Raw genomic sequence first — 14,834 nt, 5'->3', positions numbered from 1 at the left:
ACGACTTGTTAATAATATAAGTAAAAGTTCACGTGTTAGTTTTTTGATGGGAAAGGAGTTCGTTTCTGGCTTTAATTTGTTTCTTTTGTTTTTGCTTATCCTCTTCGGGTTATACCTTGTGTTTCTATCATTAATTGTAATGTCTGGTCATTATATTTACTGTCCCAATGTTGGACACCGATCTTACAGCTTTTGACGATGTCTTGCTTTCTTGTTATCAGGTTTCCAAGAGTTTTCCAATCGGATGTTCTCAGGCTTTTCTGAATCTTTAGGATTTCTATGATGTGAGATTTGTTTTGAGTTTTTAATTATCAAGCTAAATTTTGGAAGTTTGTTATGTGTTGCATTTGTAGAAGTAACTATTTAGTATTTTAATGTATACTTCATACATACAGTGGCAACATCTTCAGTTAAAATAAATCTTTCATATAGACTCTTCTCAAATATTCCATCTCAAAAGAAAAGATTGTCACTTTCAAATCTTTTACAACTATTTCAAACCACTGACAAATACATAAAAGAAAATCTAGATAATGATTAGTCTGTCAGGTTTATTTACAGCTATATTTTTATCTAGCTAATAAATTTCCTAAAGATAAGATCTTAAGTATATAAACGCAGTAAAAAATTAATGAAGTTGTATCTCTGTGCCTCTACTTACTACTTTGTGTCGTGTAATAGTTGACTACATAATAGTTGTTTGTCGAAACTTTAGAAGCAACATAAAGGTTTTAAGAGATCATCAAGTTGAGATTGAAAATGGGGGTAAGGCAGGAATATTAGAAATTTAAGACCTATCTTAAGCTTCCAATATTTTATACTATAATAATACTTAAATTTGTGAAGATGGAGAAAATCTGTATTCAGTGGAGCAAAGAATAATATATAAGTAGCAAAATAGTTATGAAAGAGTTTGGTTTAGAAAGGTCTTCTCCAAGACTACCTAATACTGAAACATCCGCAACAATCAATGATTACTTATAAGACAACCACAAATAGCGGAATCTACATCATACACATTTCTGTCTGTCGAAAGCCCCAAGATTGAGGGCGGAAATCCAAGCGGTTGGCAACAAATAGCGCGGCGGGGCTCCTGCCAAGCCCCTGCCGTCACAGCGAGATGGCCAAGGGGCGACCGGGGATGTTTAGGTACAATTTCCGGGATATTTCTTGTACTTAGTTATCGGTTCGCTTGAGTTTTTCACTGTCGGTACATATAACGGTGCACCCCTGTTTTTTGTGACGTCATTTTGGGGGAGTTCCGTACACTTGTGTGTTGATAGTGAAGCGTGAAGCTGGTCTCTGACAGGTCAGTTATTATTGCTTTCTCCCCATGCCTACTGGTGCCTCCGACGTGGAATTTTGTTTGATGATAACAGCTGTTATTAGTTTTTCGGTCTTCAAAAATAAAACACATTTTACATCATTGAATGTTTGAGATTTTACATAACTACAATCTTCAATTAACGAACTGTCAAAAGCTAGCAAATTTAAATACCGAGAATCAATGAGTGATTCCACAAAACCTTCATTAAAGTTATGCATATTAACTCGGAGTGCGTACAGCATCAGTGTGCAAGTCTCATCAATTCGTTCCAAAAAGGTCGAGATGATGTCATGTAGTGATCTGCCCACGCCGCAGCCCCGATAGGGCAAACCTTCACGCTTTACAACCGAACGTACACGACACAATACCAGTTCATTTTATTGCATCCCGTAAAATATTGGCCAAATACAAAAATATAAATAACAAGCTGCAAATATTGTGACACTTAAATTAATAGCGTAGGCTGAGTGAGTAATAAAGTAGTGCTGTAAATGGTCGATGGCCCATTTCGATGCCCATAGCCCTTCACATTTGAGATAGGTAGCGTTTACATCATATCCTCAGAATGACGTCACGCTATATGATTGTTGCAGTTAGACTGAAACCTCCAGTACCGGGGAGAGATAATCCTCCACAACAAATACTTCGTTGAACTCGTTCATACGTTTCCGACCTTTAAAATCCCATTAATCAAATCCCCGCCATCAATTGCCAATTCTCAAAAAACAACCATGTGTTATCCTATTAGGAATAAAAACTTTAATCTTTATAAGCGAACAAAACAATTTTGATGAAGGTACTTTAATAAGTTTTTCGTCCAACAGATTAAGACGTGTACCCCCCGTGGCCATCAAATGTATCGAAGCACATCAAAGCACAGCGGGTACACCTACTATTGCTAAAAATACCTAAAACGATCCCCTTTGTAATCTATATTATGGCTGTATCGATGTAATTGTGGATTCGGAACGAATTGTAGAAAAATTGCTGGGTTTAAGACATTGTGTGCATTCAGAACTTTTAGGGAATTTGGGGTTCAGTTAAGAGTTAGCCAAGAGAGGACGAAGCAAAGAGTCTTGATCTCTTGAGTCTTCAAAGAAACAGGTGTCAATATAAACTTCTTTGCATATTTCAGCTCCGAATGTAAATTCTGTCGGCGTAATCGTCCAGTCAGTGATGTATTTACCACTTTGCGGTCTTGCATGAGTCAATTAAATTTATTTTTGAACCTGTTGACTGCATCCAACAGTCCTCAAAGACTTTTGTAATTTAATGGCGTTTTTCACCAACGAAAATAGCACTGAATTCAAAACAGTTTGAAGATATTAAACACGATTAATCACCCAAATTTAATTCAAATAAGCAAACAAAACGCGATCTCAAAAAAACATAACGACCTCTTTCCTTGCACACAAGGAATAATGTTATTCTTATAAAGGAAATAATTACGCTGAAACGCAATGATAATAAATTTCAAACAGTTTACGACTAATTTATTAATAGAAATTTTGCGAGCGATCCTTAGGACAGTCGTAAATAAGAAAATGCCGGACGACCAATGGGTGGCCGTAAAATTTGCTCGCGCCACGCGATTGGTCAGCTCTTGGCCAATAAAAGCTCGTTCCACATTTGAAAGCGACGGTTTACGACCGGCAGGCGGCGTCTTTTTGCTGTTTTGGCGCCAAAATTGACAGCTTAGTCTTAAAATTCGAGTTATAGGTCAGTTTCTTTGGGATGCATTTTGCTGCTAATTGGATAACCCGGTTTACGGGTGATCGGGCTTATTTTCAGGTCCATTAGGGCACTGAAATAACGCTTGTCTCATTGCCAGGACCCTATGTCATCATGACACTCTGATGCACTATTTCATAGAACTCTTAGTTCCCGATTACTTTAACCTTGTTGGTATCGTAACAAACATTGTTTATACTTCGGAGTAAATTGAAAATCATCCCACAACTATACAAATGTATTGGCATAATAAATTAACACGAGTGCCTCTGTTCTCTATGCCCACAAAACCTATCAGAAAGAGTCCAGACACTGTCTCCATTAATTCGTTAAAAAGTTGACTTTATTCACCAGAGCCTAGGAATCTATGCAAAGTGACACTGATGTATAATGTTGTAAAGCAGTCACACTAGCGAGTGTGCGCGCGCGCAAGCGTGCATCACAAATACTCGGACGCTGTTATTAATTATTAATAGATTCCATTTTATAGTCATTTGTCGGAATATTTCTAGGTTTATGTCCCGGATGAGAACATTAAAACAATCAGGTGTGTGTTCAATTGTATAAGTAATGTAGCTATATGTTTTAAACACAAAGATCCCATGGGATACTTTCTTTAACTGCAATTCGGAATCACTCGGAATCATGACGACCTCCGTGGTCGAGTGGCGTACGCACCGGTTTCAAGGTGTCGCTAGCTTGAGGTCCCGGGTTCGATCCCCAGTCGAGTCAATGTAAAAATTCACATTTCTACATTGTCTCGGGTCTGGGTGTTTGTGGTACCTTCGTTGTATCTGAATTCCATAACACAAGTGCTTCAGCAACTTACTTTGGGTTCAGAACAATGTATGTGATGTTGTCCGCATTTATTTATTTATTATATTTACTCTTACTTAACCCAATAAGTTCGAAATAGTCACCCATTTTCAATTTGGACAATTTTCCTCTTTAACCTTTGAAGTTTCAGCCTTTTCACCTAATATGAAAATGGAAACCAGTCCATTTTATAATTCAAAAGCGAAAATTTAATCCGCCACCAAAAACGGGATAGAAAACCGTGACGGGATCGTGACGAATTATCTCTAGTCCACAAATCCCTTTGTCCCCTTCTTATTATTTCTGCCCTATCATAAATAATTCATGGCGGACGCTCGCATTGCGCTGTGTCGAATTATTGTTATATCTCGATAACCACCATGAATAGTAATTCTATCTAATTCTGTTCAGCCTAATTGTGATTGGGCTTAACCAAATTGTCTGTGACTTTCATTTCTTCCTTGGCTTCTGTAGCTTTTATGTTGATTAACAGTGGCGATGCTTTTATATCTAGCCTTTCAATCTGACTTATTAAAACGTTTATTTCAGTTTTAGTATTCAGTTCTTAACCGTGGAATAATTGAAACATGTCTTCCTGAATTCTTATATCATCTTCAGCGTCAACAAGCACTTGTGTAGTACTTAACTTTTCATGTAACATGTTCAAAAGCTGTCCACCAAATTCATTTCACCGACCTTTACTTAAAAGAGTTTTAAAAGCACCAACACTCAAAAAAACAGAACCCCAGGTTGCTAATAGCGTCAAAAATAAATAATCTGCCATCAGACTGTCAATAGTCTGTATTTTTTTAATAGCAGCTTCCCCCATTGACGATTAGAGGCGCGGGTGTCGTAAAGAAACAATTTCCCGGGGTTTTCCCACGCCCGGGGGATCCAAACTGCTTAAAGAAATACGGTACATGATAAAACTGCGATATTGTTTGGGAAATTCTCTCAAGAATATTTTTCGCCAAGATTTTATTTTAAGGGTTGATATTTTTGTAATACGATGGTGATTTCAGCGTTGGAGATTTTTCCTTACATCTTGCTTTGCTGTTCCTTCTATATTTTACTACCAATAGAGCTATTTAAGGAAAGGTAAACAAATTGAAACCTGAGTTTTTCCATGATTCGTGTTCGATTGGAGGTGATATTGAAATGGTTATATTACTTGACTATAAAATAAACTACCATTAATTTCAAACAGAACATTTTATTGTTTAATCCGTTCAGAAAATAAACCTATAAAATTATAATCACATTGACATACAAGATGGACGTACACCAATTAGCATTATATAATACATTTAAGAGTTAGATTTTTAAGAAAAAAATATAGCCTTCCGAAAATTACGGAACACTATCGCATTATATTCTAAAAACCGAACTAAGACAAACAACTACAAAAAAAAAATTATGTTAAAAAGAACTCATATACAGACAAAAAAATAACTAATATTGTTTTAGATAGAATTAATGTCCCCAAGTTAACATTCGCGAGAGAAACCGCGATCTTACATTAGTTAAGTATGGCTTCCAATGTTAACAATTGTGGAAAATAATAATTATATAACACAAACAAAACAATTCAGTCTCAACGCCCAAAATATTCCTTAAAACATTAAACAAAATGCCGACAGCGAGTGCCGAAACGAAAACTGACCAAATCATGTCCTGAAGTAACTGCACAAACTTTATTCACGCTTTGTATAAAAATACAGCGAAACTTAATTACTTTTTTTAATTTTTAATATTAAAATCGAGAGGAGAATGGGGATAAATGTACACATTAACTTTAATATCAGCAACACAATGAACGCCACGATTAAATTTAATTTATTCTGTATAAGCATCTAGTTCTCTATTCATTAACGCACATACATATATTATCCGTTTATGATAATTGCTCTTATCTCGCAATTGTGATGGCGCTGATGCCACACCACAACGTGTGCAAGATTCAGAACTTATCTATCACACGGAATTACTTTACAACTAGCGTATACAGTGTACGTATTTTTTTTTCCTTTTTTTTCACTAACTAAATTGTAGTTAATCGTGCTATCCCATAGAAAACGTAAAATATTATCTATTTACGTATCATGATTGTATTAACTAGCCAAAAACAATAACACTCTAGCAACTACCACCGTTAAATCAATTACAATAATTTAAAATTCTTAATTAATCCTTATTATCTCACTTAGGCAAGTTAAAGTTGTATTTTTACGTATACTTCGTTTTCCAATAGGTTTTTAATACATCTAATTACGTTAAAATCTAAGCTCCGAAACGCGATGCTAATATTTTGTATGGCATTGTATGAAACTGCCTCAAGACAAGAACAACGGCTCTCAAACTCATACTTTGAATGTATTATTTACTTAAAAGTATTTATTAGTATACACATATTACAATCAACGTTATACGTATGTTTTTTTCAATCGTATACATAAATTCCAGTGCAAAACAATAGTAAGTTGGGCGCAGGCGCGTGCCCGCCCAGCAATAGCACTAACGTAGAACATAGAGTCACAACATGCAGCGCGGACCTCCGCGGCGACACTAAATATACAAAACGGCGTATCATTTGTCAGTGTGTTCAATCGCACCCGTTTTCACCCCTTCACTGTATCGTCGTTATGAAAAATAATTTGGAAATTTCTTTCAGTTTGTATTTCATTGTATTTATTTACTTTAATTGAATCGTACAGTGTTAAGGAGTTGGCCAATTGCAAAAACGAAGATTTGATCTAAAGGAACTAAAACTAGCGGTTGTTCCTTGACCGTCAAGCATGAGCCGAGGGTGTCGGAGCGACCGTGAGCGTGCGGCGCGCGCGCAGGGCAGCGGCCGGCGCGGCCCGCGCGGGAGCCACGCCGCCCGCGACCTGCGCGCGCGCCGCATTACATCGAGGGAGGCGGGAATTTAAAACTATATTGCGAGCACCCCCTTTTTATACTTCGTTTTTGCAATGGCCAAACTAAGAGCAGGGGTGCACGAGATAGCTCGTGGTAGAGTTGGGTGCAAGCTGGGGATCACGCCTCTGAATCAGATGGGACTTGGTGTAGGGGGTACTCACGACATCGGGGGTGGAGGCGCCGTCGTGGCTGCTGTCCGGGGCGGAGCGCGGCTCGCCGTTGGAGTCCGGCGGGCGCGCCGACTCCCGCTCGTCGATCACCAGGTCGATCGGCATCTTGCCCTTCAGGCAGCTGATGTAGCGGTGGCAGAAGTTGTCACACAGCTCGTGAACCTGCACAGAGGACGCCGGTCAGAACTGCTGCGACTTCGCACATCATCTTACATCCTGTCTCTACTAGAAGTACTAGGCTGAAACATCTTATATTCTTTTTCTACCATTATTGTAAAAGCTATCTGATAAAAACAGTAAGGCTGCTTTAACCAGTATTGAAAGTATAAATGGTACTTTCTTCATGTAAAAATCAATCCTAATTGAGTACCAAAGCAAAGTATTTGACTGTAAAAGCCACTATCATTATTACCGTTACTTAAATTTATTAGTTTAGATATCAACTGACTAAGCGTTCCGCTCACCTAAACGTAACCTTTTAAGGGAAAAAGTACACAGCGATACAAAAAAAAAACACAAAAAAACAATAGGAATACATTTGGAATCGACCAACTGTCACACATTAAAAAAAAGCACAGAAATGAATCGTAAAATGGAACAGGATTTTTTTGACATTCCGCCCTAAAATACACCCCGTAGAGTTTATATTAATTTTGTGCGTCGGCCTTATAAATTTTCATAGCTGTAATTAACTTAGAAATTAACATAGAGTCATAAAATTGGTAACGAAATTTTTGAGGCAGTTTACACGCTACGTAATAAAATATCGACAGGTGAAGTTTGATATTTAAATGGCTCATGAAGAAATAGGCCGAACTTTAACCCCCCTAAATTTACAGTAAATATAAAGCTGAGATATGGGAACTTTAGATTAACGTTGAAATCTACATGTATTTCGTGGACCGCCGTAGACCATGGGTAAGTTGAGAAAGCTAGTGCCAAAAAATGACGAAAAAATGGTACCTACATGTCTTGTAGAGATAAACACAGTTGGCTGCATAAGCGCTGCCCACCCTCAAAGCCCACAAGTAGTTGTGTTGTTACATAAACACTGTTTGACCGACACTGCCATAATAATTTTATTATTCATCATTGGATAATTTTGGAGCAATTAATATGTCAACGCTTTTATGATTAATACGAATGCGGGATCGTTATTTCCATACCTTCGCCCTGTAATTATACAAGCTACTTATATCATAAACAAAAATATAACTTCACTATAGTCCGCCATCTTTAAAAAATAATTCAAACATTTATTAACTGTGACACAACTCTATGCCTATTTTTCTTCTCAGCGGGGTAAATGTCAGTGAATTTTGAAAATAGAACGCTCCAACGGAAGCGGAAATGGTGCACCCCGTTGACAGTTAATTATGTTTCGAGATACTAATTTCCCGATCGACAGGTTTTTGTGAATAACTTGACAACTGACGTGGAGTGGGTTTGTTTTTAATATATATTAAAATGTCATAATTAGGAAATGTTTTCCAGAGAACTCTCGAATTCTGATACAAGATTTAACGAACCAATTATAGTTTTTCTCCGTCTTATGATAACGTAACATAAGTATGTCTTGACATACTTAGGTAACGCTGTGTGGCCACTCTCCCCTCAAAGCCCATTAAAAGCTCACAATTCAGAGGTTGGTTTGTTTAAAATAATTTCAATTTTACTATCGCGCCGCTGATGTTAATATTTACGATTGTGTTTTATTACTAGCGCAGTCGACGTTGACGACTTTTATTTAGACAGTAAACGTTAAATAGTTGTAAAGTTAGATCCTTTGAATTGTTTCTTAATACGTGTGCTTAATAAAAAAATATCAAAGAATGTCTATGATACGTGACAGCTGTCATACTGACAAATGTCATTCGAATTTGTATTATTTTATCTGCTTATGGTTTTTTTACTTTTATCTAGACGTTTGGTATTGCAGTTGTTATATTCTTGGTACATTTTTATTTGTAGAAGTATGTTGACCGCTACCCCTAATGAGGTGCGCTGCATTCCAAGTCCCAAGCTGAGCGAACATATTTAAATTACTAGTATCTTATAGTTTATTAGTTATCAGTTTTATCGTAGGTTCTTACATTTCCGATTGGTATCGTAAACCAGGTTAGAATGTTTCAACTAAATGTGGGCTGTGTGAACTTGTGTGCCCGTTTTTTTATCAATCGCATGTTTGTTTATATTGCTAAAAGCAAAATCCATTTAGTTATTCCAACTTAAATATTTTAAAAGTACATGTGACGTAACGCAAGCTAAATATGTCTGACATACCTCACAAAATCGTTTCCAGTTATTTTAAATTTGGAACTAGGGATTAAGAGACGATGCGTCTCTCCGATACTTTTAAATTTGGAATGAAAGGTGATACATAACGGCTGTCATTTTAAAAACGAAGGGATTTCGTATATGGAATGTTTGAGCGTTCGATTTTTAAATAGATGTTCTTTGAATTTGAAACTTAACGGATTATTATAATCCAACGGTCTTATGGCCGTACGTAATGTGGGTTTTGATACTTTGATGTTAATATTGCCATTTTTAACTTTTAATCCCCTTGCTCAATATTATTTAGTGTCGAAATGTTTCAGGTTGTTAGGCAGGTGTCACATAAAGTGTAGAAATGTCCCGGCGACTGCCAGAAGTGTGGGCTGGAGTGGGAAGTGGGCCACGGCCAGGTCGGCTAGTGTAGAGACTGGGCTTGTCAGCTGCCCGGTACTTGGGTAGGGTTAGGGATGGGGCACAGTGATACGAAATCGATTTTTTATATTTGGTTTTATGTGAATGTTTAGTATTTTGAAAACTGTAAACTAATTTGAATGTGTGAAAATTGATGACTAGATCTAAACTTTCCTATTGTGGTCTAACTAATATTAGTTAACTTAATTTTTCCAAGATTATTACCGGATAATGTACATAAAACAATTAACACAATATACCAAAACTGAAACTTTTTACACCATTCAAAACGTTACATAAAAAGCAAAAGTAATCGCTTCCTCGAACTAATGACACAACTCCGTATTCAAATTTATTTTATAATCTATGGTTTTATTTTTATTTAATCTGTGCGTTTGACAGGCTGAATGCGCGGTAACCATCGCTCTCGAAACGTCACATTATGGAATTTATTTTATTTGACGGTGAATTTTATGTGGGCACCGAATGAGTTTTCCTCTATTTTATTAGCTATTTGTATATTTTTATACTAAGTGATGAAAAATAAAATTTATTTCTGCCTAATTATGTTGTTTATATACAAATATCTAAATATATTCGAAAGAAAAAAATCTAAAATTACATTTAATGTCGTCTACGTAATTCTGTTATGTACCGCGATTCTATTTTTAATTACATCCTGTGATTTATCAAAACCATAAATATCATATCATATATTTTTTTACCAAAAGTCTTCATAGCAAAGAACGCACCCGTTACCACAACCGCTAACTTATCTATTAAAAAAAAATAGCATCAACCGAGAACCAAACCACTAATTAGACCAATTAAACGTGTGAATTCGGTAACAGTAAGCAAACAATAACACAAGGCTCACCATATAGTAATCCAGTCACCGTACAACAGCTGTAAACCGGCAGTAAAACCGGGGTCCCGGGTTCGAGTCCCGGCGCGTAAACCAACAAATCTGACCCCTCGTAAATCAGTTAAGCACGTCACAGATAACATTTTATGATACGCAAACGAAATATAAAAAAAAAAACGTTTATTACTCTGTGGTCAGTTTAGCGGATTGGTTCTTAGTTTTTTGTCTAAAAGAGGCTAAAGATTAAGTTTTTGGTTTTATTATCTTTATTTTGAATGAACGGTATTAACATTGGGTGTTGTTGAGATTACGTTGTTGGTTATAAATCTTAATTTGCCGGGTGGTCCTAAATTTTAATATTTTAGTATCAAAAGCATATCGCCCAAAAACAAAACATTATCGGCATATAGTAGGTATCATTATTTCTAAAAGGAAGGGCCAATCATATACTCTATAACTCTATGGAATTTCAAAATAAAACTACTATAATATCAAATAAAAACAAGAAAAAAGATGTTCCAATTTTAAAATTACACGATCTCAATCCGGATTCGGACGAATGAACACTGGACTCCGTAAACGGCCGCTTTCGATATTCGAAAATTTGAAAAAAGAACGAGTCTAATAAAAGACTGACATTACGGAGCTACATCACATAACGTAATTAGGGCACAGTCAGACGGCGCGACTAAAAAAACCCTCGTAACGACGACCAATCGCGGAGCCGATCGACCTAAAAGGACTCAGCATCGAAGCGATGTCGCCGGCGGCCATATTTAAAATATTAAAAACATAAATCAAATGCGTTATACGATATTTTCAATGTAAATATAATTTCGGGGAGTTCGTTAAAGCGATCGCGTTCAGGAATTTTAAAAGTGACTTTTTGTCTATCGCAATAACATTATACCTCATTACATACAATAAATGTTCTGTCAAAATTCCTTCACTGCATTCAAAAGATCTTTATTACGCCTTGTTCTTTTAGTAAATATCGTTGAAAAACCGAGCAATTATATTAAAAAGAGCGTAAAAAACTGTGCACTTAACGAGATCTTATTGTAAGTGAGTTGGGCCGTTGGACGTTTTTCTTTTTTAATTATTATAAAAGCTCAAAAAAACCACATCACCTGTGAACGGTGTGTAGTGAAGCGGAAACGGATCGAGCTAACGGCATCTTTTTTTAAATTTTATTCGACAAAAACCATGGACGAGATAGAAACCGACGTGTATGGGATATGAGCAAAAGAAAAAAAAGCTTTTTAGATCACAGAGACACAGGTAGGTAAACGTGTCTGTCTGCATTTAACTGTCTTCCGCTTAAGTTATATTCTTGGCTTTCATTGGTGTGGAGTCAGCCACTTTCTATGCAGCCTGGCAACCGGGTCACCATGATAACTGGCCCCTGATGTCGCGAACCCTTCACCTCTGCCATGTCAAACATATAAATAAACCTCCCAGCGTCCTGGCTGTACCTTGGTTACATTGCCAACAAACGTGTGAATATCAAAAAACAAAACCGTTGCTCTCATAAAAAGAACTCCGCGGATGCGAATTTAAAAATCGATCATCCGTCTTGCTGAATTGAACGATTTTCTTCAATCTCCGCGCTGTCGCTATTTTGAATTTCGAACAAGGGATTATTTATTTTTATTTTTTTGTCGAAATCGGGCTTTATCTGGCCCTCCGGGCAGCGAGTTCCGTACAGCGATATCGCATTACACGTTATCTCGTTACACCGTAGTAGTGCGTACGTTTGGTCCACCGTATCCCCAAACACACGAGTTAGACTCGCGGCGCCCGATATTTTATGGAATCCGCTGTGAGAGCGGCCGCTCGAGGTATCTCGTTTCTCGAGATCGTTCGTCCTGATATAGACGTTAGTCAAACTAGTTTCGTTGAAACGTGACCATAATATTGACAAGCTAAATTAATTCCTCGCCGGGCGACACCGCTCGTCGTAAAAACGTACCGGAGATTTGAATTTTATGCTCCTAATTAATGCGACCGAGCGCAAATTGTTCGATCTGATTGCGAATAGCAAAAAGCTCGCGTCCCGACGCGTTACCGTTACCTCGAGAGTATAATGGCGAGAATTGGCGATGCGACACACGCAAGAACCCGAACCGGTCCGAACGGAACGCGCCCAAATGGGAGATAAGGGAAAAACAAACAACATTCGAAATGCGAACGCCGATCCCATTCAGTCGCGCGCCGACACCTCGCTCACTACGCGACATGTACTCCGGACAGGGCTGCGCACTGCACACGGGACGCCGGACCATGCACCAGCAGAATAACTCGCGACTACATGTACACTCACTTCTAAATACGGACCTGCTATTTTTAGTTCGAAGACAATTCGTTATTAACGAAGAGGCAGAATGAACTATGCCCTTAGCCCGTTCTTATAGACAAGTATCAAATGTCAAGGATTCAATACTCGAAGTTTCAATGTGATTTCAAATGTTACTCGATACAATGAAAAACTGAGCACCGAGACTCGAGTTAAACCCACTTTAAATATTCCATATGATGCATGTCCGTCGCGTGAATTCTTAATTAAACACACATTTTAAACTATTTGAAACGAACGTGAATTTGATTAATTTAAACATCGAACGGCCAGTGCGTGCAGTCGTTGCGTGCCCCGAGATCGATACGATATCTCGATTTAAAATCGTGCCTAAAGATAATCGAAAGGTGTTATTTTTTTTCAAAACCGGTCTGTGTTTCGATTCCAAATGTATTCCAATGCGATAGTAGATATACTTACTTTTTCTAATTCTAATAGATGAAACCGTAGAACTTGTATCGCTTGCACCATCTGTAAAGAAAAATATTGTGTTAATCACATGGTATTAATATTCCCTTCTTGTTGCTTGTTCTATTTTGTCTGCCGTGGGAGTGTGTTTGTTTTATTATTATTTAATACACTAAAATATAACGTTAACGAATGTCACATGTTGTTAAAACTTTTTGTTCTAATTAGTGATGTCACAAATTCGTGAGTCTGTGGTTTTTATGGCGGACATTTTGAAATACGTGTCAACGTACAGAATTATTATCTTTATATCCCTTTTAAAAACGGCAATTTTATATCGATTTATTTATTATGTTGTGGAGGTTATTTTGAATGTGTACAGTAAAGTTTGCGTTGAATATTTCGGAGTACCTGTGTCTCGAGTCGGGAACATGATACACACATATACGTCTCGGCCATCGGACATGTCATAAAGCCAACTGAGCAACAATGGACGGACAATACACGCCGAGGCCCCGCCGTGCCTAGTGATGTGATAACATATCGATCTTGTTTACTTTAAATCTATCGATTATTATGTAATCTACCATACCTAATTTATCATTACTTTGTATATAGATTTTACATTACGATATAACAAATTTTATCGATTACAGTTCATAAACTTTGAATTATCATAACTAGTCGCACACAAGAATACGCTTCGCCGGCAATTCAAATGCCGTCATACGCGATGCTATCGCCTATTGTTTGATACTGTTTGAAGATCTAATCGGTGACTTTTTCAAATCGATATCTATCTAAAAAAGCAGTTAATGCCGTTTTAATAGCGTCTTGATTTGTTTCTGATTGCCACTTGAGGACGCGAGCTGAATTTTAAAAGCGATCTTGGCTTATTTCACATTTGATTGATGATTTTACACTGTCTCGAATTTAAATTTCGACGTTTTCGAATATTAGCTGTGTAATGAGTTCGGATTTGTGTTATTACGGTTGTAATACGGTTTCCGGTTAACGATACGTAATGGTTGTTACGGTTCTATACGCAGTACTATTAACGTTTCTTTTCTTATTGCTTTTTTAGATTGACTTCGCTATGAAGTGACTTTTGTATACAAAATCCTACTTTAAAATGGCTTTATAATGTCGAAAGACTTGAGCTCTTAAGATGTTATCAATGACAATCAAATTCGGTAAAATTATGTCATTTACACACATTCGAACTTAAATAAGTACCTCAAAAACATCTGGCAAGCTCGTGTACTGCAATATCAATTAAATCTATAGCCGAAAGTGCCACCCCCGTCTGTTTGCCGACGCTCCGTTGACACAGACGACACCAGCAGATAAAAATGTGTGTTGACTTGTTTCACTGCCACTGAGACGAGTTTGTTTGGAAAGGGGAGCCGAGTGATCCAATGTAATCCCTTACTCCAACTTGAATTTTAAGAAAAACAGATGTCGTTGAAATCACGGATTCAAAGTGTTCTAGAATCGTTTATTCAAATTCTTAAAATTCGAACTCGGAATTTGACGTTCGATTGTCACTAATAT

At 37.2% G+C, this 14,834-nt stretch overlaps 1 protein-coding gene across 4 annotated transcripts in view; it reads right to left on the bottom strand.

Moving 5' to 3' along the window:
* LOC113504720 (homeobox protein homothorax) overlaps positions 1-14,834 on the bottom strand; it is a 250,321-nt gene that overhangs the window by 190,832 nt on the left and 44,655 nt on the right. For all 4 annotated transcript variants that reach the window (XM_026887132.1, XM_026887134.1, XM_026887133.1 and 1 more), the window contains exons 5-6: positions 13,293-13,343; positions 6,955-7,125 (exon numbers count right to left, since the gene is read on the bottom strand). In XM_026887132.1, the coding sequence (XP_026742933.1) occupies positions 6,955-7,125; positions 13,293-13,343 (222 nt within the window). The remainder of the gene's footprint in view (positions 1-6,954; positions 7,126-13,292; positions 13,344-14,834) is intronic.

Source organism: Trichoplusia ni, chromosome 23, assembly GCF_003590095.1.
Source record: "Trichoplusia ni isolate ovarian cell line Hi5 chromosome 23, tn1, whole genome shotgun sequence".
Lineage (NCBI taxonomy): Eukaryota > Metazoa > Arthropoda > Insecta > Lepidoptera > Noctuidae > Trichoplusia > Trichoplusia ni.
This window is presented reverse-complemented; position numbering and strand designations above follow the sequence as displayed.